The sequence below is a fragment of the Aspergillus piperis genome (assembly GCF_003184755.1).
Source record: "Aspergillus piperis CBS 112811 unplaced genomic scaffold BO85scaffold_19, whole genome shotgun sequence".
In the NCBI taxonomy this organism is placed as follows: domain Eukaryota; kingdom Fungi; phylum Ascomycota; class Eurotiomycetes; order Eurotiales; family Aspergillaceae; genus Aspergillus; species Aspergillus piperis.
In genome coordinates, this window is record NW_020291609.1 from 429,796 (window position 1) to 451,452 (window position 21,657).

The window sequence follows — 21,657 nt, forward strand, 5'->3', positions numbered from 1 at the left end:
GGCTGTGCTACCAGACAGAATGAATTGACCAAACTCAGGGACAACGATTAGCAAGGCTGTTATGCTCACTACCATATCTAAGGCGACGCCATTGTATATTTGGATGTTGTAATCTGCGGTATGCCTATAATTCTGTCATGCTGAGGCATGATAACGCTATATTCATTCGACTTTCTCTGTTTTGACCTCGTTCGTCATTGGTCAGTGGAGTACTATCTTTGCGGCATGTAGATCAAAATCTGAAAGAGGGAATGTGGCAGGAGGATGAAATGCCAGCAGCAGCCATCAGCTATGATAACGACCGTTGTGCAAATATGTGGCCGCCCATCAATCAGAATACAGTAAGTACTTATTGGTTCTGAGAGGGGGACTCGCGATTCTTCGTGGTCGGAAGCTCCAAACCCGTAAATACCAGCATGCCTTTGCCTTCATTGCATAGAACATTCTGTGGTGTGGTGAGGCAAACCATAGCGCCTAGAAATACCTTGATAAGCCCATCAGTTTCGCTCCTTACATCGACATATTATTGACGTACGTTATGCTATTTACCAGCGTGCTAGATAGAGAATTGATCCACTTGTACTACTATCCACAAGCTCAATGTACTTCCTATCGTTTGATAGAATTTTTCACCTACATTGAGGATATGATAGCTTCAGGCCTGAAAGCAAGAAAGCATAGAAAGTGACTTTTATGGACTAGCCTGGAAAACTGACACTTATTATACAGGCAGAACGTATTCCAGGTTAAGCAACTATCTTTTTTTTTGGGGGGGGGGGGGGGGGGGGGGGGGGTTGTTTTAAAAAAAAAAAAAAAAAAAAAAAAAAAAAAAAAAGGCAGGGAGGGGGGTTGTTTTCATCAACATATCGAAAACATATCAAAATCCAAAGTGGTCGGTAGCTTTATGACCAACCCAGCATACCCTGAGGATGTATTATGAGGGTGCTATCACCTCACTTTTAGTATAGCCTTTCTGAAACAAGTCCTGTTCAGGTGATCTGTTTCAGGCAATCATGAAACCATAGACTAAGTCACACGGGCACCTGATAGTTAGTGCGGCAGAAGCGATTTCCACTCTGCAACTCCTAACTAAGGTGAAGGAGTGGCTTGTATAGCTGTTGAATTCGACGTAGTGCTTGCGGATTAATCGACGTTGCAGAGCTTGGTGTGAGTTTCCAGTATTGCAGCAAACCAAGCCTTTTTCAGGCTTGCAATTATTACCCGAGGCGGTTCAGTGGGAATTCAACTCCTAGAGGATATGAAGATCGAACATTGTCCCCAGCCAACAAATCAGCTCGACTTGCGGCGGGTATCACGGACATAAATTCTGGTTGATGAGTTGTGTGGATGAGACTGGAAGTTGGTTTCGAACAAAGAAGAGGCAGCTATCAAATCACTGAGTTTGTGATATCCGTAACTACGGGAGTCGAATTCTGGATGCCTCTTAGTTAAGATCGCACCAACTTCGGAGAGACTAGCCCAACCGTCATCACCCGAGGCTGCTTCTACCGATGTTCGTAGCTGAGTTGCTAGGGGCTCGTCGGTTTGTACTTTCTCGATGGCTACACGGTGTTCAGGTGCGCGGATGCTAGTGGCATGTGGCTCCAGTTCATCAACATGCACGAGGTTCTCCGTATAAATGAATTTATTGCACGCAGCAACAAAAGGCTTTGGCGTCTTTTGCTCGCCGAAACCATAGACCACGAGTCCGGACTCGCGGATACGAGAGGCTAATTTGGTAAAGTCACTGTCGCTGGAGACAAGACAGAAGCCATCATAGCGACTAGTATAAAGGAGATCCATAGCGTCGATGATCATGGCTGAGTCTGTAGCATTTTTGCCCTGAGTATACGCAAATTGTTGTATAGGTTGGATTGCGTGATGAAGAAGTTGGTCCTTCCAGCCTATGAGATATTGACTGCTCCAGTCTCCATATGCTCGCTTTGCGTGAACTGTTCCGTATTTTGCAATTTCGGCGAGCAGGCGATGGATGTTGGAATGACGCGCATTGTCTGCGTCGATAAGAACAGCGAATTTTGGCATGGCATCAGCGACCATGTTGGATGACTTGGGAGGTATCAAAATGCTTGACTGCTTTAATTATTGAGCGGGATGGGTTTCGAGTCAGGAATTGTCATGAACCTCCGCTTACTTCTTCGTATCTTATACTGTGATAAACTTTGATAACCGAGGTCATGACGATACATCTACGTGATGGAAGATCAAGAGGGGGCGGTTCGTATCCGATCAACTCTCCTCCTTCGTATCCTCCAGAAATCATTGCAATAGGATAACCAAGAGGTACATCCCAGCTTACGTCCGAATGTTGTGATTCGTGTCATGGATGGTGCGTACTTGGAAAAGTACAGCCGCAACCCTGCGAAGCCCTCTCTCGGGGAGCAGGCGAGCCGGGTGGGCGATGTGAATAATCCATGGAACTCAGAGTGACCAAGTGCCCTATTTAAGGGTGGTACAATTTTCTATTCTTAAATTCCTGGGCTTTCAAGGAGAATCCGGACAGTGGTTGCAGGAAATCTGCTGGAAGGAGGGAAAATACTAGTTAAGTAGTACTGGTCAAAATCACGTGGTGGAGCCATTCCGGCCACTCGTCAACCTTTCGCTATGCGCCTGTCACTTGCTACTTACTTGATTAAATCTGGCCGTTGGACCTCGGCATCTCTTTAATGCAGTCATTCCCCGGATAACACTAACTATATGATGCAGCTCTCCCTCCCTTTTCCCCCCTTCCTTCCTCGGCAACTCTCCAATTTCAACTCTATAATTTCAAAGCTCCAACGGTTTCCTTAAGTCCAACAACATTCATTCAACTTACTCCACCGCATCGACACTCTTATCTAGCATCAGCATAAACTCGCACATCATCATGTCCGACTACACATACCAACACTTCAACGTTACATTCCCGCCCGAACGTCAATATGTCGCTCACGTGGAGATCAACCGCCCCGACAAAATGAACGCCTTCATTGAAAGGTACCACCACCACCTCCTCCTCCTCCTCCTCCTCCCCCTCCCTCTTTCTTGCCGACCAAACTAATATGTATTCCACCTCCCAAGTATGTGGCTGGAACTTTCCGCCATCTTTACCCGTCTCTCCTCGGACTCCTCTGTCCGCGCCATCGTCCTCACCGGTGCCGGCGACCGCGCATTCACTGCCGGCCTCGACGTCAAAGCCGCCTCCGAAGGCCTCCTCTCCGACACCAACACCACTAGCGATCCCGCCCGCAAAGCTGCCCAATTGCGCCGCCACATTGACGAGTTGCAAGAGTGCATCTCATCCCTCGAAAAGTGCGAGAAACCGGTGATCGTGGCTTACCACGCTATCTCCTACGGTCTCGCCGTGGACATTGGTGTGGCTGCTGATGTGCGGGTCTGCTCGGCGGATGTCCGCTTTGCCGTCAAGGAAGTAGACATTGGCTTGGCGGCGGATGTCGGGACGTTGAGTCGGTTGCCCAAGGTGGTGGGAAATTACGGGTGGGTGAAGGAGGTGGCTTTAACCGCGAGAAACTTTGACGCGGAGGAGGCTTTCCGCGTGGGATTTGTCAATCGCGTGTTCAAGAACAAAGAGGAGACGGTCCGAGGTGCGTTGGATTTGGCACAGCTGATAGCAACCAAGAGTCCGGTGGCGGTGCAGGGGACCAAGGAGCTGCTGAATTATTCGAGGGATCATACCGTTCCGGAGGGTAAGTATACTTTGGGTATTCCTAGGATCTAAATATATATTCGGGTGCTAATCCTATCCTCTACACTCTAGGGCTGTGGCATACGGCTGTCTGGAACAGTGCCATGCTACAGACTAAGGATGTTTCCGCCGCATTGCTTTCGGGTATTCAAAGGAAAAAACCCACGTTTGAGAAGTTGTGATGTAAATGTCCATTGCTGGTACTGGTACTCAGCATGACTATTTGCTTGCATTCAGGCTGCCTCGAGTTTGACGGGTTCAAGCAGAGGCGAGGCCAGTCAGGACGATCTACTGCAAACGCAGGAAATAGAGAGAATATATCTCGTGAACGTTGCATTGTCAGCATTCTGAAAAGAGCGATGCAAGTAGTAATAATGACATGATATATCATTGATGCTAGCCAGTGAAGTCCAACAAATTAGTTTACGTGCGCTCTTTCTGTACCTTGGACACGGCAGATGATGCCTCCAATGTTATCCGGAAACGCTGAAGCCGAGAAGCCAAGGCACGGTTGAATAGGCTAAGCGGTCCATCATGTTCACCCGTCCGCACAGACTCGTTCTGTTGTGGATCCTCGTATGTAGATTCAGGTTGCATCGACCTGCTGGTCCAATCAGCCGCTTAGTCGGGCTGCAAACCCAGGTCCCAGCATCAAATTGGCAGAGTGCTTATCTTCAATCTGACAGACGGTCAAAGCCCCCTCACGGTAAGTACTAGGTTCGAATTCTGATCGCTTCCACCAGAATGGATTCACAACACTGTCACTGGACTCCACGTTTCACCAGTTACTCGGGGCCTTGAAGATGAAATCCCTTGACTCTGCCTGCTGCCTTTTCTAGTAACTGCCTTCCATATAGTCTTATACATCTCGACTTGATGTCTCCCCTCGAGAATGCGGGTCATCTTCAAACCACCCCCGGTGGGCTATTCAAAATCCAACGGAAAGACAAAAGCCCAGGAGACAATCGGAATCTGGCAAGCAATCACACATACATCCTATTAAACCTTGAGGGCTCTCACTGCCGCTTGAAGTCCCACCTCAGCCACCTGCAACTGCGTGCGGGATGTAGCCAATCCCTGCCACACTTTATCCGCCACGCCGTCGTATTTCCTACTAGTCTGGGTGCCTTGACATTTGACCTTGATTAGGCTGCAGAGTGGTGTGTGACGAAAGCAAAATCCAAGGAAATACAATATATTATCGCCTAGGAATGAGTCAACGGCGAAACGGGCCTTCAAAGTCAACCCTTTTCGCGAATACTTGTTGCTCTCTCGAACACACCTTCTTTCGAAACAAGTCACCGTTCTCCAGCCATGACTACGACAGAGGGGCACCGACCGGATGATTACCCTCACCTCACCAGTCCGTTCAGGTCAATGAGGGCCCAGTACGATGTGGTCGTTGTCGGGTCTGGATATGGCGCTGGGGTCGCGGCGAGTCGAATGGCTCGAGCAGGAAAGAGCGTCGCAGTCCTTGAATTGGGTTGGGAGAGACGTCGTGCGTATACCCTCAACCTCGATCCATCAGGGTGCAGCCACTGACAATCATGCCGCAGCGGGCTCGTTCCCGTATTCCCTCTTTCAATGTTTGGGGGATCTCAACATCTCGGGCATTTCCCGAAGGCGGTTGCCAGACGAACCCACTCGCCTGTTTCAGCTTATTCTGGGGGATGGGCAGCATGCTCTTGTCGCTCGTGGTATGCCAACCTTACACAACAAGTAAACCTTGACTGAAAAGGGTCCCAATTTTGAAATTGCATATGGAGATCATCTAGCATTAACGTCTGTCAATGAATATACAGCACTAGGCGGCTGTTCACTTATCAATGCAGGCGTCTTTCTCGAAGCCGATCGAGAGACTCTGCAGATGAGTGTATGGCCCTCAGAGATAAGACATGACATGTCTGCGCTCCGACCGTGTGAGTCCGCATTGAATTGTAAAGAGGGCCATGGTTCATAGTCCCTAACGTCTACAAACTAGACTACTCGCGCGCGGCAGAGATGCTACAGCCTTCACCATATCCAGAAGATCATCCACGCCTTTTGAAGCTTGAAGCTATTCAGGCACAAGCTGAATGGCTAGGCAGGGAAGTAAGTTTCTACCGCACACCACTGACAACATTCTTTCGTCGAGAACGCAACCATGTCGGCGTCATGATGCAGGAGAATTGCGGTTCGGGAAATGAAAGTACCGGTCTAGATGATGGATCCAAAAATACCGTTGCTACCACTTACCTTGCAGATGCCTGGAACTGGGGTGCTGAGATCTTTTGCGGATGCGAGGTACGGTATATAGAGCAGGCACCTAACCAAGAAGGCTACGTGGTGTACTTTGCGTGGCATGGGAGAGGGAGGTCGGCTTTTGGTGAAGAAGTCAAGACCCAGTTGTTTTGGGTCAAAGCTGTAGGTTTGGGTAACCAGCATTTATCAGCCTGCGCTTATAGGGTGTCAATAACCTAGAACGAGTTGTGTTTCCTTGGGGCTGGCGCTTTGGGGACAACGGAGATTTTGCTTCGCTCAAAAGACTACGGTCTGCCAATTTCACCCATGGTGGGAAGGAATATGTCAGGGAATGGGGACATGTTGGTCTTTGGTAAGCCTGGTCGAGATGGATGTAGACCATGACTAAAGACAAGCCTCAGGATACAACAGCGACTCGAAGGTGAACGGCATCTCAGAGGCGGCATCAGGCCCTACGAACCGACCAGGTCCAACAGTCACCGGCGTTGTGGATCGAAGAGGGTTATCCCCAGGGGATGCGCTCGCCGGTTATGTAATTGAAGACGGATGCATACCAAAAGCGTTGAGTCCACTAATTCAAGCCATGCTTGTGCTGCAAACCATACGTTTTCCAGCTCCATTATCAATCTCGGAGAGCATATCTCGGTTTGGGGAAACAATTTCCAAGTTCAAGTTGCTTCCATTCAAACTATATAAAGTGAGAGGCGCTATGCAACGCACGTCGACCTATCTCGTCATGTCACACGACAGTAACGAACTTACACTCACCTTGAAAGACGATCGACCGATTCTACATGGTCCTGGAGAAGGACGGTCTGAAAATTTTTCCAAGATCCGATACGCTCTGAGCTATGTCATTAGCCGAGCAGGAGGGAAGATAGGATCTTCATTATTGCGTGGTACGGTCCCCATTGTTGTTAGCTTAGCATGCTAAGGTGCTCCTAGGTCGTGACCGGGAAGAAGTCACTGTCCACCCCCTCGGGGGTGCCAATATGAGTAGCACTGGCACAGGTCGTGGAGGTGTCACTAATCATCTAGGCCAGGTGTATAAAGGCCATGGAAGTGCGACACATGAAGGCCTTGTGTGCTGCGATGCCTCGGTTATACCAACTGCATTAGGTGGGTACAGGTTCCCCAGGCCTGCTGCAATTGCTAACAACTTAGGCGTGAATCCTATGGCTACAATAACCGCGCTTGCCGAGAGATCTATCGATTTGATTGCCAAAAAGCGACAGTTTTACATCGATACTGACACTCCAAACGGAAGACTCAACGTCTATTCGCAACCGATGGTATCAAGGAGGGTAGAGCATGGCTTTCAGAAGGCGGCTGTGGATCAGGCACCATTATCAATCGGGTGGCAGTTCTCCGAGGTCCTCGATGGACACATGTATATGCAATCGAATGATTTGGACTCTAACGCATGCGAAACACTGGGTCGCAGTTCGTCGTGCACCATGCGCATGTTTCTTACCATCGAAATTTGTCGAAGAATAGGTGAGTCTTCAGATGCAAAGCATGGCATGGTTCTCACAATGTTAGATACTTTTGGGTTACAGTATGAAGGCATATGCACCGGAACAGTGGCCTGTCGTGGACTATCCAGAGGTCCGATGAGAGTAGTCGATGGCAGGATTCGGTTTTTCGTTCCCTCAAAAAAGCAAGCAGAGTCAACGGCTTTGAGGTACTCACTTCGGCTTCTTTCACTTGAAGGCATCAGTTACAAGCTAAAAGGATATAAAGAGATTGATTCAACCTCTACAATCTCCATTCGCGGAATGTGGGAGGCGACCACTAAGGTCAATGTTCATATCACTCGAGATGACGAGATGAAAGTAGGAGCGGGTGTCCTCCGCATATCATGGCCGTCTTTCCGACGACAGATGAGATCATTCAGGGCAACTGTTCCTTTCAGAGTCAGACTAATTCCAGCCTTAGTCCTTTTTCTGGCCTACTTTGCTCTCCAGCTTGTCGTGGTATTCCTTCGACCTTTTACGCCGGCTCCCAAGTCTCGCCGCCCCCCTCATCCTTCCCCCGGCCCAAAACAGCAGCCCTTCAATACAACAATCCTTAGAACAGAGGATGGAGTCACTGTACGCTTACAAGAGTACGAGCCGTTGCCGAACACCAACGAGGCTATCAAAGGCGAGTTCCTCGGATCTCAGCCAGTCTTATTCATCCCGGGAGTCACCGGTAATGCTGCACATAGCACCTTTGCACTTCCATATCTGCGATACAACATGGTCGAGTATTTCACCGCACGCGGATGTCGATGCTACGTCTTGACACCTCGCTGGGGCAGCGACGCCAAAACATCCGCGCAATGCACTGTTTACGACTGCCGCCTCGATATCGCAGCGGCGTTACAACATATTCTCCATGGGCAAAAGCGGAAACCATATGTGATAGCCCACTGCCAAGGCTCCGTGGCACTCGCAATGGGTCTACTGGACGGCACCATCAAACGCACACACATACTCGGTATCACAGCCAACGCCGTATTCATGACGCAGGTCCTAGCCTACTGGAACTCACTGAAAGCCGCCACGCCAGCCCTGATCCGGCTATACGAGTTCATCTCTGGTACACACTACCCAATTGGGTCGCCCGACGGCAACAAACCTATCCATAGAGTCCTTGACATTCTCCTCCGATTTTACCCCGTCGAAAACCGCCGAGACATCTGCACCTCGACACATTGCCATCGCACGACATTTGCATTCGGCTTGTGCTGGAACCACAATAACCTCGACGCTAACATTCATGACAACGTTGGCCAGTTCTTTGCAGATACGCATACCAAGCTCCTCGAACATGTTACCCGCATGGGAACCCATAGAGCGTGCTTGGACAATGACCTGCGTCCGCTCCTCACCGATCGGAATCTTCGTAATCTGCAGGATATTCCGATCTTGTTTATGTCGGGTACGGTTAACCAGGTGTTCAAGCCTGAGTCGACTCTACGGGATTATGAGATGCTAAGACGTCGGTTCGGGGAGCATCTCTATCGTCGGTTCTTGGTTGAGGGTTATGGTCATTTGGATCCGGTTATCGGGAAGAATGCAGCGGATGATGTTTATTGGAGGGTGTTTGAGCATGTTAAGGGGTGTGTTCACGAGCAGGGGGTTACGAGGAATTGATGGCTATTGTTTATTGTTTGTGAGCTAGGCAGTGCGAACTTCTTCTTGTTGTTGAAGTTAGTAGTTGTTGTATTAGCGTTATATATTTTGGGACATCCGCTGAACGATCGTGATTTGACATTCCGCTTTTAAGGCTCCCACTAACTTAATACTACCACTACTGTAGTATAGGCAGTGATGCGGCTACCAAGCGGATGGATTAATCATTCTGTTAATATAAAGACTTTGTTTATGATAAATTCTCGTACCAGGTACCCAGCCAAAAGCTGAGTTGAAAACAAAATGTCATGCAGAAGAGATGAAGAGGTGACTGACGGGAGGCGGGAAGAGTGAAAAAAAAAGAAATTTGCTTGCATCATCCGTGAATCGAACACGGGCCTCATCGATGGCAACGATGAATTCTACCACTAGACCAATGATGCTAGTTGTTATATTACGCTCACTATTTATGCTATAAGAAGGAAAATATCAGTGAGATTCCCGCGTCAACCTTCCGTCGGACTAAACGCGAACCTTCGATGTACACAACAACGCGTCCAACTTTCATCAGCCCGGTTGCTAACTCGCGCAGTCTGCCTTCAAAGCCTCGGTGATCATCATGGAGGGTAGGTAGATCAAACTATACTTTCAAACTACAACTAAATTCAATGTAATGCAAGACACAGTTGACAGACTGGAGGATGCTTTCCGCGCACCTTCCCCTCTGCGGTCTCGCTGTGTCTGTTGCGAGTCACCACCTCCATCAGGAGAAGTTGACTGCCCGCTACTGGATGCAACATTAGACGAAGCCATTGAGAGCTTACGCAATGGCGAGATTGCCTCGCTACATGAAGCAGCAGTGCGCTACGCAGTCTCGGATTCACTTTTATATACCCGGTACTATCGGGAAGAACCCGAGCCAGTGGCCCGCACCTTTCAGGATCCTTATAAACTAAGTGAGGCAGATGGACCTAGAGTTTGTCAGTATATTGTTCAATGGCTTCAATCAGGGTTCCCGACTTCGCCGCACCTTGTCCGCGAAGCTGGAAATGCTCTACACAAACGAAAATGCGATTCGTTATATCTGAACATCAAGCCCCTCCCTCAGGCCTGGGGTCGCCGATTCCTAGAATGTCATCCTCAATTGAAGGAAACTATCGACTCATATACTGAGGATCATAAGAGACCCAAGCAACCTCAACCTGATAAAATCTCCCGCTTTATTGATCTCTTCGATAAGACGAGAAAGCAGTATGATATCCACCCCGACGATATCTGGAATGCCGATGAAAAGGGATTCATGCTTGAGATTCCACAAGGCCGCACCCAGAAGACCATCATTTCCAAAAAGTCACTCCAACATAAAGCCAGTAGATTACTCGCGCTCAGCGAAGACTGGGTCTCTACGATTGAGTGTTGCAATACGGGTGGCCGGGTACTTGCTCCTTATGTCATTTTCAAAGGGAATGCGGTCGAGTCTTCTTGGAAAAAGATGATCCCTGACAAGAAAGCACAGGTGGGATGTGAAGAGAAAGGCTTCAGCAATGAAAAACATCAGTTGAAGTGGTTGACTAAAACGTTCATACCACAAACAGCGGTTTCTCAGAAGACTCTATCTCAACGTGGCACATCATCGAATCGAGCCATGCGTTTGCTCCTGCTAGATGGACACTCTTCTCCTGTTTCATTTGAGCTTTTCCTCGCCTGCTGGGAAAATCATATCATACCACTTTGCATCCCTCCAAGCACCTCGCATCTCCTGCATCCACTAGATGTTGGGACGCTCTCAAAACTCACCAATATCTACACTGATGAACTACGGAATGCTTTACAGGCCGGCCACTTCCGCATTGGTCGGGATGAGTTCGTTCCGCTATGGTGGCTTTCCCGGCAGGAGGCCCTGGACCCAGAGAACATCTTCACGGGCTGGCGAAATTCAGGAATGTGGCCTGTCAGCAAGGGACTTGTCTACAAACGGGCGGGGTTCGACCTTCCGGAAGCTAGACATGTGCCTGATCTTACGCAGCTGGATGCCCCAATCACTGCAGGGGTGTTCAGTACTCTGCTGCGTCAGATGGATTCCAGCCCGCCAGAAACTGCGGCTCAGCTACGCGAGTTCTTGATAAGTTGCTTTGATCAGCAATGCCGCACTGGCGAGTTACTTCAAGAGGCTTTGAGCGACCAACAACAACGTGCAAGTGAGCTGCAATAACGTCGATGGAGCAGACGCAGAGATTAACTACGAAGCGATGCGCCGAAGATGACTCAGCTGCACGTACAGCATCCAGACGAAAGCGTCTTTTTCCAACCATCAGCGTATGACCTCATCTTCTATTATTGAGCCGATTCGATCAAGTAGTCAGCTGATACAATTTTCAATGCACAAGAAAATGGCGCTTTAGCATGGAGCTCATACGGCTGCATTGTCACGTGGAAGTGTCTTGCCTCAAAGAGCGGCAAGCATCCATCCGGCAGGATGTCCTATGGCACCTCGCAGTTTCCTGGCAAGCTATGGCAATACGAAAACCATATATTCTATCCATCACAGCAATCCCAGCATTACCACCAAGGCAGTCTCGTCATGGCATTTGGACCACGGAACTCTTGTTCTCTACATAATATGACAAGTTCTACAGTGCAAAGGGAAATTATAATTTTAGCAATTAGGACCAAAAATAAAGAATATCTTTCTTCAATCTTAGAAAAAGTGAAAGAAAATGGGAAAAACATATAACAGAAGGGATTTGCTGGTGGCACCTACCCAAGTACTAACCTCCCGGCGTGTGGCTTAAGTACGGCAGATAGTCGGGTGGGTTGCCGTCCGGGTGAGAAGTGGGTGAGCGCGCAATAGACAGGGTGAGAATCACATAGCATCGCCCGACCACCGCACTGACCCTCTCAGCTGGGCTCAGAACAGTGTTATTGGCTTGCTTACCTTGGGACAGAATGGCAACGCTGATGTTGGCACCTTCGACCTGCTTCTGTTAGAGCACTACGATTACTGTAAGTCCGTGCTAGGCCCGTATGTCCATGATTAATCATGATTATACAACGGCCAGCATACACCAAAGGCTAGTGAGATACACCAGCACCTACTCCAATGACTGCTGGGTACATATTCCTAACTAACCAGATGAAGCATTGGGCGACAGTCACGAAAGATAGGCTAGAAAAACGGGCAAGCCGTACCTCCAAAACCAAATATGTAAAAGATAAACCTATCGCAGACTTTGCAACAATTTCTGCCCCTCGTGCATTGGCAAATCAGGATCTGACTGTCCGAGACTCGCTAAACAAGCTCAGTTGGAGGAAAGTTTCTCACTAATTCTCATGCTTTGTGTGCTAACTATTGATTGAATCACGGGTCACCTAGAGCTTGTTGTGCTAATGCTCTGGCAGACAACTCAGAACACAATAATCTTCCAAATACAGTCTCTCCTTTGTCCGTGTATCCATCAATCCTGGTGCTGCGACAGCTAGTTCAATTCAAGCGTCAAAATCCTGTAACTTATGGCAAATTCAAAATCCGCGCGGTGACAGGTCGCTTAGCCACAGAAAATCCAAACGGCAGAGACCAAATGTGAGTTTCTAAGAGAATAGTAGGCCACAATTTCCCCAGCCGCTGACAAACTTCCAAGATTGAATGGCGCCAAGGGACGGGCTGCGATAGGTTGAGACTATATGCACTACGCTCTCCTGTGAGAGGCCCATCAGCACACCCCGCAGTGCAACAGAATTTACCTGCCTAATGTGAACTATGCCTAAGGTGTTAGGATGTCTAGTATGTCTAGAATAATTATTTACTATTTAAAAAGTCCAGCATTCATACAACGTCCTCTGCTTCTTTCTATCCATCGGCAGCCTAACAAAAAGCCATTCTATATCCTCTAAACGACGGATTTCTTGCTCAGTAGTGCCCTCTTGATGTTGAGCCCATAGTATAAAACTCTGTACGAGATAGTACAACCAAAAGATTTATGTGTGGTAGAGTGTGTGTGTGTGTGTGTGAGAAGAAAAGGAACGGCTAAGGAGTCTTCTCGAAAACAGCATGTTCGTTTTAGGCTGTCTCTCGTTCTTTCCTCTGCTTCTCCGGTCCACATAAAAGGTAGCAAAATGGAAAGAGCAAGATAATTCCTTTTATTGCATGGTATCTTGACGCTCTGGTCCAGTTCAGATCCGTTGATGCTAAAAGAAAGTCCTTTTACATCTGGGTTTGTGGTAATGCCGTGCTGAGCATCATTCAGTGTAATCATCAAGGAACTTGATATAATGCTTCTCGCTCAGATGTCGAAGGTCTATGTCCGCGGTGTGATTCTTGGAAGAAAGGAGGTCGAGTAAGTTACGCAACATATTGTCATCGCTCCCAGGGCCTCTTTCTTGTTAGTTCTTCTGGCCTTCACCATCGTCGATCAGGGCTGCAAGGGGATTGATGTTACCAATGTAGATCAGTATGGAACACATTTTCAGGTCACGGCGTGACACAACAGTCCTCAATGCATTCCATTGCCAATCCAAACATCGAGTACCTCGGTTCGCGTTCTCAAACAAAAGTTTCATCGCACACTGGTACTCCTTAGCTGAAGTGCTCATGATAACTCGCAACAGAGGCGTCTCTGCCATATAATCTTCTGCATAGACGGCTTCTGGAAATCGTGGGGGCAAAAGGCCGAAAATGTCTGGATTATATAGCTGAGATGCCAGATGTAGATATACATAATTAATTACTACAAAGCAGCTAATATCTAGTGGTTCTAGTAGATATGAAGAATATGCACGCATAAAAAGAGGTATAATATCGTTTTTTGCGCAGATTCGGTTGAATGAAGGTGTAATGTGGCTACCATAACCGTTGAGGGTCAGTAAGCGAAAACAGCTACGTACCGCGCGAATTCGTTAGGCAAAGAATTGAGTGACGATGAAACTAATCTTGGCAGGTAGAATAATGCTTACATTGTGGATAGATGTAGCTTTTGCGGGTGATTTAGCTGAGAGATATTTTCACGCTGCGATCGATCAGCCTTTGGATGATGGATCAAATCGGAAGAATCCCATAGGCCATGAATAATGGTCAAGCACCAACGACCTAGTCGGATGGCGCGAGATATTTTCAATATCCGTTAGCCACTCCAATACTTCACTTTCAAAATCCTCCGGATTTTGCTGACTGGGAGAAGCGGGAAGTTCTGCACAAGTGGAATGACGTGTCTGTGGCTTAGCCAGCTCCAACCAATCTTCCGCTAGAATTTGGAGGGATCTGATGGCTCTTAAACTCCAGGTCCAAGCTTGAGACATTTCATGCAGACATGCGATGTTGAATTTGAGCAATCTTGCCGCTGTTTGAGCAATAGTGCCTTTCTGTGACGTGGCCACGAGCAAGTGGATGATGGACGCCGTTCCAACTACATGGATTGTAGAGATTGGAATTCGTCTCTGTTCATGTACAGGAAATCAGCCAAGACCAGACACCAGCCTCCCCCATCTATAGCACCTTTAATATGCTAGACTTACAAGTGAGTAGTGTGCGCGGTAAGCTCTCATGATGGCTGTGACCTGCCCGGCGGCATCCCAGCAAAGCTTATTGTAACCCTCTAGTGAGTCTCGGTCATTATCTCGAAGAAATGGGCGATGAAGCAGAATCACGATAACGTAATATTGCAGACTAGCGCGGTATGTTATTCCCTTTCTCGATCAAGCCCCGGCAGTTTTCCCAGGAAATGACATCACTTACTGAAGTGAATAAACATGTGCCGGCCGGGCAGTCTTAGCCGATGCTGGAAGTTTCAGGATTCCGGGAAGGTGGTCATAAAAATGACTGATCTCTACATACGTTTTCGTTGCCATAGCTTCCTTTTCAGATAAGCTCAGACGACTGTTGGGGGCATACCTGCGGGCAATCAGCGCCCAAGCAATGTAATTAAAGTCTTCCCCAATGTCAACTCACATCTCTTCTAGCGCAGGGCACGCAATCTCGAATATTTCGCAAGTGTTATTCATGTTCGAAACAGAGTGGGACACGGGGATGGAAATGCCTGTAATGGGCCCGTCGCTCATCCAAGAGTGATATTCCATCTCCGGGAGTAGTGATGGTTTTGACACAGATATGTCTCGTTGTGAAATCATCCCTGTACGACCGAGTGCTACGACAAAAAGCCTGGAATCTGTTAGTAATGTTTACATATTTTCCCATGGGTTCTTGCAGCTTACTTGTCTAGCAAAAAGCATCCCCACCAGGTGATCTTCCTGATCTCTGCCTCGTCTTCAGTGATCTTCCCTTGTTCGACCCAGGCGGCACAGTCGTGATTCAAGCCGAGATTATAAGCAATCCGAATCGCCATCCCTGTCGTGGCGTTAAATCCACCCCATGGTAAAAAATCACTTCAGCGATGAAGGTCCATACCCACATATGTCCACCCCAGAGCTTCCTTATTGACAGACATTTCCCTCAGAGCAAGAATTGCAAGCGAGGCTACGGTCGAGGTGGTCGGGCTTTCCATTTCAAAATGTAGGATGGCCTTCGCCTGTTCCGCCAACGCATTACCAGCCGTCTCTGGCATATCCGGCGAATCTCGAACTTCTACTCGATCCGAGTATCGAGCGGCGAGGGCCAAGACACATTGTAGTAGCAGAGGGGTGCAGTAGGTATCATAAACACCATTTGCAATAGCATCGCAAAACTTTCGTTTGTGCACCAAATACTGCCAGGAATTTTGCCACGTCCAGAAATGAGCTAGCAATTCACTTTGCACGTCCGCCGTTAGACCAGAGGAGATCTCGTGGTACTCATCCTTCGAATCGGAAAAATCACTCGCACTGTCGGTCATCCTCGGGTGATACTGGGAGCGGCGGAGGAGGTTGAAATAACTAGGTGCCCCGAAATAGCGAAGATGCCCATCCTCAGCAATGTCAAGATGACCGTATAGCTGAGTCAAATCACGGATGAGATCACTCGTTTCCGAGGACGTTACCAATGCTGGCTGCGTGACTTCTTCGCCGGTCGCAATATCACTTTGTGGGACTGGAACCGCCTGAATGTGTCGAGCATCTGAGGATTGCAGCTGATATAGCCTGCGTTCCAGGACCCCAATGCGGGAAAGTAATGCCTCAACATACCTCTTACTCGGCGGTCTACATCCAAGTGAGCCTTGCTTTGTTCGCCGGCGAGTCGGAGAGGTACACATACTTGCGCCGGTCTGATCGATGGTCGTACGTGCACTCACTGACAGTTTCGAAACATCTTGAACATGTGGGGAACTGACCGTCACACTGTCCTGTTCTTTAGCCACACTCTGATGAGACAAGATCGGAACTGCTTTCTTTAGCCAGACTTACCCGTGTTCTCTTGATACGACAGGAATTACAAGCAATTGCGACACGCCTCCGACTGGCGTGACTCGACATTGCTCTTCGGAATAGAAGATGCACCGCTGAGTGATTAATACTGGCAACCGGCAGGGTAGCAAAGAATTATGGATAATTTCTCAGATGGGTGTGTGATTGCAAGCGCTGAGAAGGACAAAGTTGTAGGCAGGGATAGCCTTTTGGAAACCTAAGACTGATATCATTCATTACATGAGTTGCAGACGTATTCGAACAATACGATGCTAATCAGTCGGGGTTTGGATCGGGGTTTGGAATATTATTATTATTAGTCATGGAAACTGTTTTCAATGACGTTAACGTACTTCACGGTCTCGCCGGTCACACGGTTGGCCCGGTCACCCTAATATATATAGGAAATTGGACTTTTCAGACCACAATATATCAACAACGAGAAGTTAGTTTCACTCAGTTTTGGGCATGATATTATTTCCTTACACAAGAAAGAGTGTAGCTTGACTGAAAACTAGATTAATCATTACTTACCCGTATTACCAAATATGTGCCGCTGGTCGAGTGATATCGATATTTATATCGGTATTATATGCTTCAAGATACTCTCTGATCTAATAAGCATGCTCAATACGATATATTAAGCGCTTGAATACACGAGGACTGTATTCTGACCACTTAGCGTTGAAAGATAGAGTAGTAGTTTATCATTGTCACTATGTGTTTTGGGGTGCGGAGCTCGGCCGGGAATTACATTAACTGTAACCGCTTAACGTAATTCACGGCCGAGCTCCGCACTCCAAAACACATAGTAAATGCGATAAATTACAAATTCGTATCTAAGCAACCATATACACTGATAATCAGATGTCAAAGGCATATAATCTAGATGGTATATCTAACCTACAGGGCAGTATAGGACAGTTAGTTGAAGTATAGATCCGTATATATATTTGTGTCCCCAATGTTACAATTACTATGGTAAAGCATCAGAATAATCAACGAAATTACTTCAAAATAGGATATTTTTTTTCATATGTTAAGAAAAGACTTGATGGATTTCAGTGATTCATTGAAACGCTTATGGCATGTATGAGATCAATTGACTAAGCCCTCTCTTCTAACTGACGTAAACATACATGACACGTACGAGGGAAAAAAAAAAAAGAAAAAACCTGCCCCCCCCGGAACCTCCCCCATTGAGCCCCATATTTCGAAGACAATGGGCTAGGGGCGGCTAGCCTTTTCTGCTGGAGGGCTCGGGGACAAATTCTTAAGGTCATCTTCTCCGTTGATCACCTGGACTTGGGCATCGAAGTGAGAGGTGACGGGATCTCCAAAACGTGCCGCAATCTCCTCCAGAGGAAGACCCTTCGTCTCGGGGAGAAAGAGAGCAAAGATGGCAATGTTGATCGAAGAAACAATAACCATGACGAGGTAGAATTTCCACCCAACATTGGCGAAAGCCGTTGGTGCAGAGACTAGGAGAATGAGGGAACCCAGGAAAAGGCCGGAGCACGAGAGAGCAAATCCTTTCGCTCGGAGATGCGTGGGCCAAATTTCGGAAGCAAATACATAAGTAGACGCGTCCATACATGACCCGTAGATCGCCAGGTGCAGGTAGAGGAAGAAGACAGCGACCGAATTACCAGCCTTGTTGTTAGTCCCTTGAAAAAGCGCAAGGAAGATACATTCACCCACAAGGGCCAAGACACACCCGGCAAGCCCGGTCGTCATCAGCCATTTCCTTCCCACGCGATCTAGGAGGTAGGCATTTAGCATGTTGGCGAACAGCCCCTCTGTGATCCACCCGGCGGATAGCAGTAGTGTATCAGCGGACCCATACCCTAGGCTTGAATACAAGGTTGGCCCATAGTTATTTATCACTAGCGTTCCCGTAAATTGACCCGCGAACATGGTCAAGAAACCAATCCAAGCGCGTTTTCGGTAGTGTGGCACGGTCGCGATCGATTTCCAGGAGGAGGGTAGCGTTGCTTCATAAGATAGTTGGGACTGGATCTGATTGAACTCCTCCTGAGCAAACGTATTGTCGGGATCGTTGGCATCTTTATGGATGCGATGGAGGACAGCGTTCGCAGCTTCGACATAACCATTTTTCACCAGCCACCGAGGTGACTCCGGAATCATCAGAATCCCACAGCCAAGAATAGAAGCAGGTGCAATTTGAATAGCAAGTGGAACTCGCCATTGGGCCTCAGTACCCTTGAGGAAGAAGAATCCATACCCAATCCACGTCGACAACCCATAACCAATCAGAATGCTGACCCCGTGCAGTCCTACCAAGAGGCCACGATGACCCGGCGGAGAGACCTCACTTTGCCATAATGGAACGAGCATAAGAAGGCCTCCAATCCCAAGACCGGTAATGAATCGAGCGACCAAGAACATGGCAATGTGAACAGATCCAGTTTGTAGCGCACCGCCAATGATTGTGATGACAGTGTACATGAAAATTGCCTTGCAGCGCCCGTATCGATCAGCTACCCAAGCTGATAGCAAAGTGCCAAAGAGTCCACCGGCTTGAAAGAGGCCATTCATAGCTCCCTCCAAGGCAGAGGCATTGTCGGCAGTCCCAAGCTTAAAATAAGACACAAACGTTGGCTGGCCCAATGTTGAACTAATGATGCTTGCACAGTATCCGTATGTGATACTACCAAATGTCGCAAACGCAATAATCTGTGCAAATGGAGAAAGGGAATTTAAGTCAGCCCAGGATCAAGCCGAGATTCATTCAGGATTACATAAATTTCACATACGGAAGCGTTGTAAGCGCTGAGGGACGGCATTTCGATGATCAACGACACGGCCTTTTTTTTTTTCTTTTTTTTTGGCGAGCAAACCAGTCTTCTCTATATCTTCAGAGGTTAGTTTTGGCTTCATGCTCTTCCAGATTGTCATTTGACAACCCTTATCATGTATGTATCCTATGATGATCGGAAGTTCTTGGCCCGGATTAGACTTGTTTACTTCGTCAGGGATGAAGATAGTGAATTAGGTTTACCAAAAGCCAGGGTAAGGGTCGACAAATTCGGTGGGGCAATCGACAGGTTGTTATGTCGAGATAAGCTGATAGGGTAGTGTTTAACCGCACGAATAGCGAATTGGAGGGCAGCCATCCTCGCTGTACTAGTCGGTAACGTGCTTATTCGTTTTATCCTCGATCTTCGTGCCGTCGACTAAAATTTGAAAAACTCTCTTGTGATCATTTTAGTAAATTTTTTGTAAGTGTAAAGATGTGTACCAATCATCTGTGCTGCGCACTGGCCAAAGGAAACTTCGGGACAGTGGGTCTCCGGAAAATGCGCACCCGCGACTATCTTGTTACGCTCCGCATTTCGGTTGCCTTATCTTTATCGAGCTAGAGGCCTCTGGTGGAGCCGTACAATTTCTATTACATGTGATACTCGGATACTCCTGGCCCGTCACCAACTTCAGCTTGCCTGACCTTCCATCGGAGAGTATATGTCGGAAAGTCACTAGAGTGTAAGAGAGAGAGAGAAAAATCTACTATAAAATCACGATCCAATTCATTCATTCTCAACATATCTTTTCCGAACTAGAATAAGCATTCTTCCTTTTCTCATTCATACAACATGTCTCACGACGGGCCAAAGACTATCCGCGTGGCAGCTGTTCAAGCCGAGCCCGAATGGAACAATTTACAGAAGGGCGTCGAGAAAACCATCCGATTGATTATCGAAGCCGGCAAGAATGGCGCGAACGTGATGGGATTTCCCGAAGTTTGGATCCCTGGTTATCCCTGGTAAGCACAGCACAAGACGCCTTTTAGACCTGAGTAGCATGCACTGACCGTGGCCAGGAGCATCTGGAATCAGTCTGTGGTGGACAACGTGGAGTTCATGGTTGAGTACTTTCGTAATTCATTGGAGCGAGACTCCGAAGAAATGAATCGCATCCGCTGCGCTGTCAAAGAAGCTGGCATCTTCTGTGTGCTTGGCTACAGCGAGAGATATCAAGGATCTTTGTATATTTCTCAGGTAAGAAAGTGTCCGTTGCCTTATGGTTTTCTTTTTCTTTTTCTCTCTCTCTTTTTTTTTTTTTTTTCCAAAGACCCACAAGCTTATGGTATATGATTCAAGTCATTCATTGACGAAAATGGCGATATTGTTCATCATCGCCGTAAGATCAAGCCCACTCATGTTGAGCGTGGCTTCTGGGGCGAGGGCCAGGCTGATTCGCTCAAGTCGGTGGTCAAGAGCTCGTTTGGCAATATCGGAGGGTTGAACTGCTGGGAACACACCCAGACCCTATTGCGGTACTACGAGTACGCACAGAATGTCGACATCCACATTGCTAGCTGGCCTTTGATCTTTGGCGCGTGTGCCGAGATGCAATACCACATTTCCAGCGAGATGTGCGGGAAGCTGACTCAGGTGATGTCCATGGAGGGCGCATGCTTCACCCTAATCTGCTCACAAGTGATGTCTGCGGAGAATTGCGAGCGCAACAAGGTGGATAAGTGGTCATTTGTCAAGGCTCCCGGTGGTGGATTCTCGATGATCTATGGGCCCGCAGGAGAGCCTCTTGTAGAAGCTCCAGACGCGGGCGAGGAGGTAATCCTGTATGCCGACGTGGAACTTGCTGAGAAATGGCGTGCGAAGCAAAACCTAGATGTGGTTGGTCACTACTCGCGGCCGGATCTTCTCAGCCTGAAGGTCACCAACAATGCAGCCAGCCAGGTACACTTCGCATGAGGATTAACAGCACCGAAACCATAGCAGATTAAGAAAGTGGACTATTTTAGACTGTTCTGGACCAGCAACTTCTTTGCTTGATAAGAATGATGAATCTGAAAGAGGTATCTTGAATTTGTTCTCGTAGGGAGTATCAGCTCTTATCTAATTTCAACAGCTCACGTTGTTTTACGTAAACTAGCTACTGTAACTTCCAGACAACCTATGCACCTATAAAGCCGCCTGTCCGCCGCATGCCCCCGTTCTTCCCCCTCCCAGACTGCTACTTTTCCCTTACCTTTTCATTCATGCTATCTTTCACGCTGTCTCGACGAACAGCTTCCCTAGTGCGACGATAGTTATGGACGTAAAACGCCGTGTCTGGCTCGCATGTGAAAACTGCCGTCAGAAAAAGCGAAAGGTAAAGCTACAGGATAACATAATACGGGAAAAAAGAAAAAAAAAAAAAAAAAAAAAAAAAAAAAAAAAAAAAAAAAAAAAAAAAAAAAAAAAAAAAAGGCAAGTGCCTTTTAGATACACATAATAATAC

At 47.7% G+C, this 21,657-nt stretch overlaps 6 protein-coding genes and 1 non-coding gene across 7 annotated transcripts; 3 read left to right on the top strand and 4 right to left on the bottom strand.

Moving 5' to 3' along the window:
- Positions 1-1,290: 1,290 nt before the first annotated feature.
- BO85DRAFT_500440 (NYN domain-containing protein) lies at positions 1,291-2,058 on the bottom strand (the record flags this gene model as incomplete). Its single annotated transcript, XM_025664121.1, has 1 exon — positions 1,291-2,058. One exon carries the CDS (start codon positions 2,056-2,058, stop codon positions 1,291-1,293), a length of 768 nt encoding a protein of 255 aa, XP_025512395.1.
- An 826-nt stretch (positions 2,059-2,884) lies between these two features.
- BO85DRAFT_403889 (enoyl-CoA hydratase/isomerase family protein) lies at positions 2,885-3,950 on the top strand (the record flags this gene model as incomplete). The annotated part of the gene is made up of 3 exons (XM_025657251.1): positions 2,885-2,994; positions 3,079-3,704; positions 3,776-3,950. The coding sequence occupies 3 exons, from the start codon at positions 2,885-2,887 to the stop codon at positions 3,883-3,885; spliced, it is 846 nt and encodes a 281-aa protein (XP_025512396.1). The 3' UTR covers positions 3,886-3,950.
- A 1,067-nt stretch (positions 3,951-5,017) lies between these two features.
- On the top strand, positions 5,018-9,084 carry BO85DRAFT_379409 (FAD/NAD(P)-binding domain-containing protein; the record flags this gene model as incomplete). Its single annotated transcript, XM_025656339.1, has 8 exons — positions 5,018-5,201; positions 5,260-5,400; positions 5,506-5,622; positions 5,685-6,106; positions 6,164-6,296; positions 6,346-6,848; positions 6,880-7,063; positions 7,109-9,084. The coding sequence occupies 8 exons, from the start codon at positions 5,018-5,020 to the stop codon at positions 9,082-9,084; spliced, it is 3,660 nt and encodes a 1,219-aa protein (XP_025512397.1).
- Positions 9,085-9,435: 351 nt separating this feature from the next.
- Positions 9,436-9,506, bottom strand: BO85DRAFT_t232. Its single transcript has one exon. It is a non-coding gene; the product is annotated as a tRNA-Gly (tRNA).
- Positions 9,507-13,739: 4,233 nt separating this feature from the next.
- Positions 13,740-16,602, bottom strand: BO85DRAFT_522846 (Zn(II)2Cys6 transcription factor). Its single transcript, XM_025665299.1, has 9 exons — positions 16,393-16,602; positions 16,244-16,326; positions 15,461-16,188; positions 15,268-15,400; positions 15,005-15,214; positions 14,792-14,947; positions 14,572-14,722; positions 14,014-14,493; positions 13,740-13,936 (listed from the first exon to the last, which is right to left on the bottom strand). The coding sequence occupies exons 1-8, from the start codon at positions 16,459-16,461 to the stop codon at positions 14,077-14,079; spliced, it is 1,947 nt and encodes a 648-aa protein (XP_025512398.1). The 5' UTR covers positions 16,462-16,602; the 3' UTR covers positions 13,740-13,936; positions 14,014-14,076.
- A 1,017-nt stretch (positions 16,603-17,619) lies between these two features.
- Positions 17,620-19,199, bottom strand: BO85DRAFT_403897 (sugar transporter family protein; the record flags this gene model as incomplete). Its single annotated transcript, XM_025657252.1, has 2 exons — positions 17,620-19,089; positions 19,170-19,199. The coding sequence occupies 2 exons, from the start codon at positions 19,197-19,199 to the stop codon at positions 17,620-17,622; spliced, it is 1,500 nt and encodes a 499-aa protein (XP_025512399.1).
- Positions 19,200-19,918: 719 nt separating this feature from the next.
- On the top strand, positions 19,919-21,197 carry BO85DRAFT_522848 (carbon-nitrogen hydrolase family protein). Its single transcript, XM_025665300.1, has 3 exons — positions 19,919-20,176; positions 20,234-20,411; positions 20,514-21,197. The coding sequence occupies exons 1-3, from the start codon at positions 20,007-20,009 to the stop codon at positions 21,126-21,128; spliced, it is 963 nt and encodes a 320-aa protein (XP_025512400.1). The 5' UTR covers positions 19,919-20,006; the 3' UTR covers positions 21,129-21,197.
- The last annotated feature ends 460 nt before the right edge of the window (positions 21,198-21,657 follow it).

Coding starts and splice junctions, on each gene's coding strand:
- BO85DRAFT_522846 (XM_025665299.1), bottom strand. CDS start 16,461: ATGTCGAGTCACGCCAGTCGGAGGCGTGTCGCAATTGCTTGTAATTCC. Junction 15,215..15,267: donor GGATGCTTTTTGCTAGACAA/GTAAGCTGCAAG, acceptor AACAGATTCCAG/GCTTTTTGTCGTAGCACTCG. Junction 14,723..14,791: donor GCACATGTTTATTCACTTCA/GTAAGTGATGTC, acceptor ATACCGCGCTAG/TCTGCAATATTACGTTATCG.
- BO85DRAFT_522848 (XM_025665300.1), top strand. CDS start 20,007: ATGTCTCACGACGGGCCAAAGACTATCCGCGTGGCAGCTGTTCAAGCC. Junction 20,177..20,233: donor TGGATCCCTGGTTATCCCTG/GTAAGCACAGCA, acceptor GACCGTGGCCAG/GAGCATCTGGAATCAGTCTG. Junction 20,412..20,513: donor GATCTTTGTATATTTCTCAG/GTAAGAAAGTGT, acceptor ATATGATTCAAG/TCATTCATTGACGAAAATGG.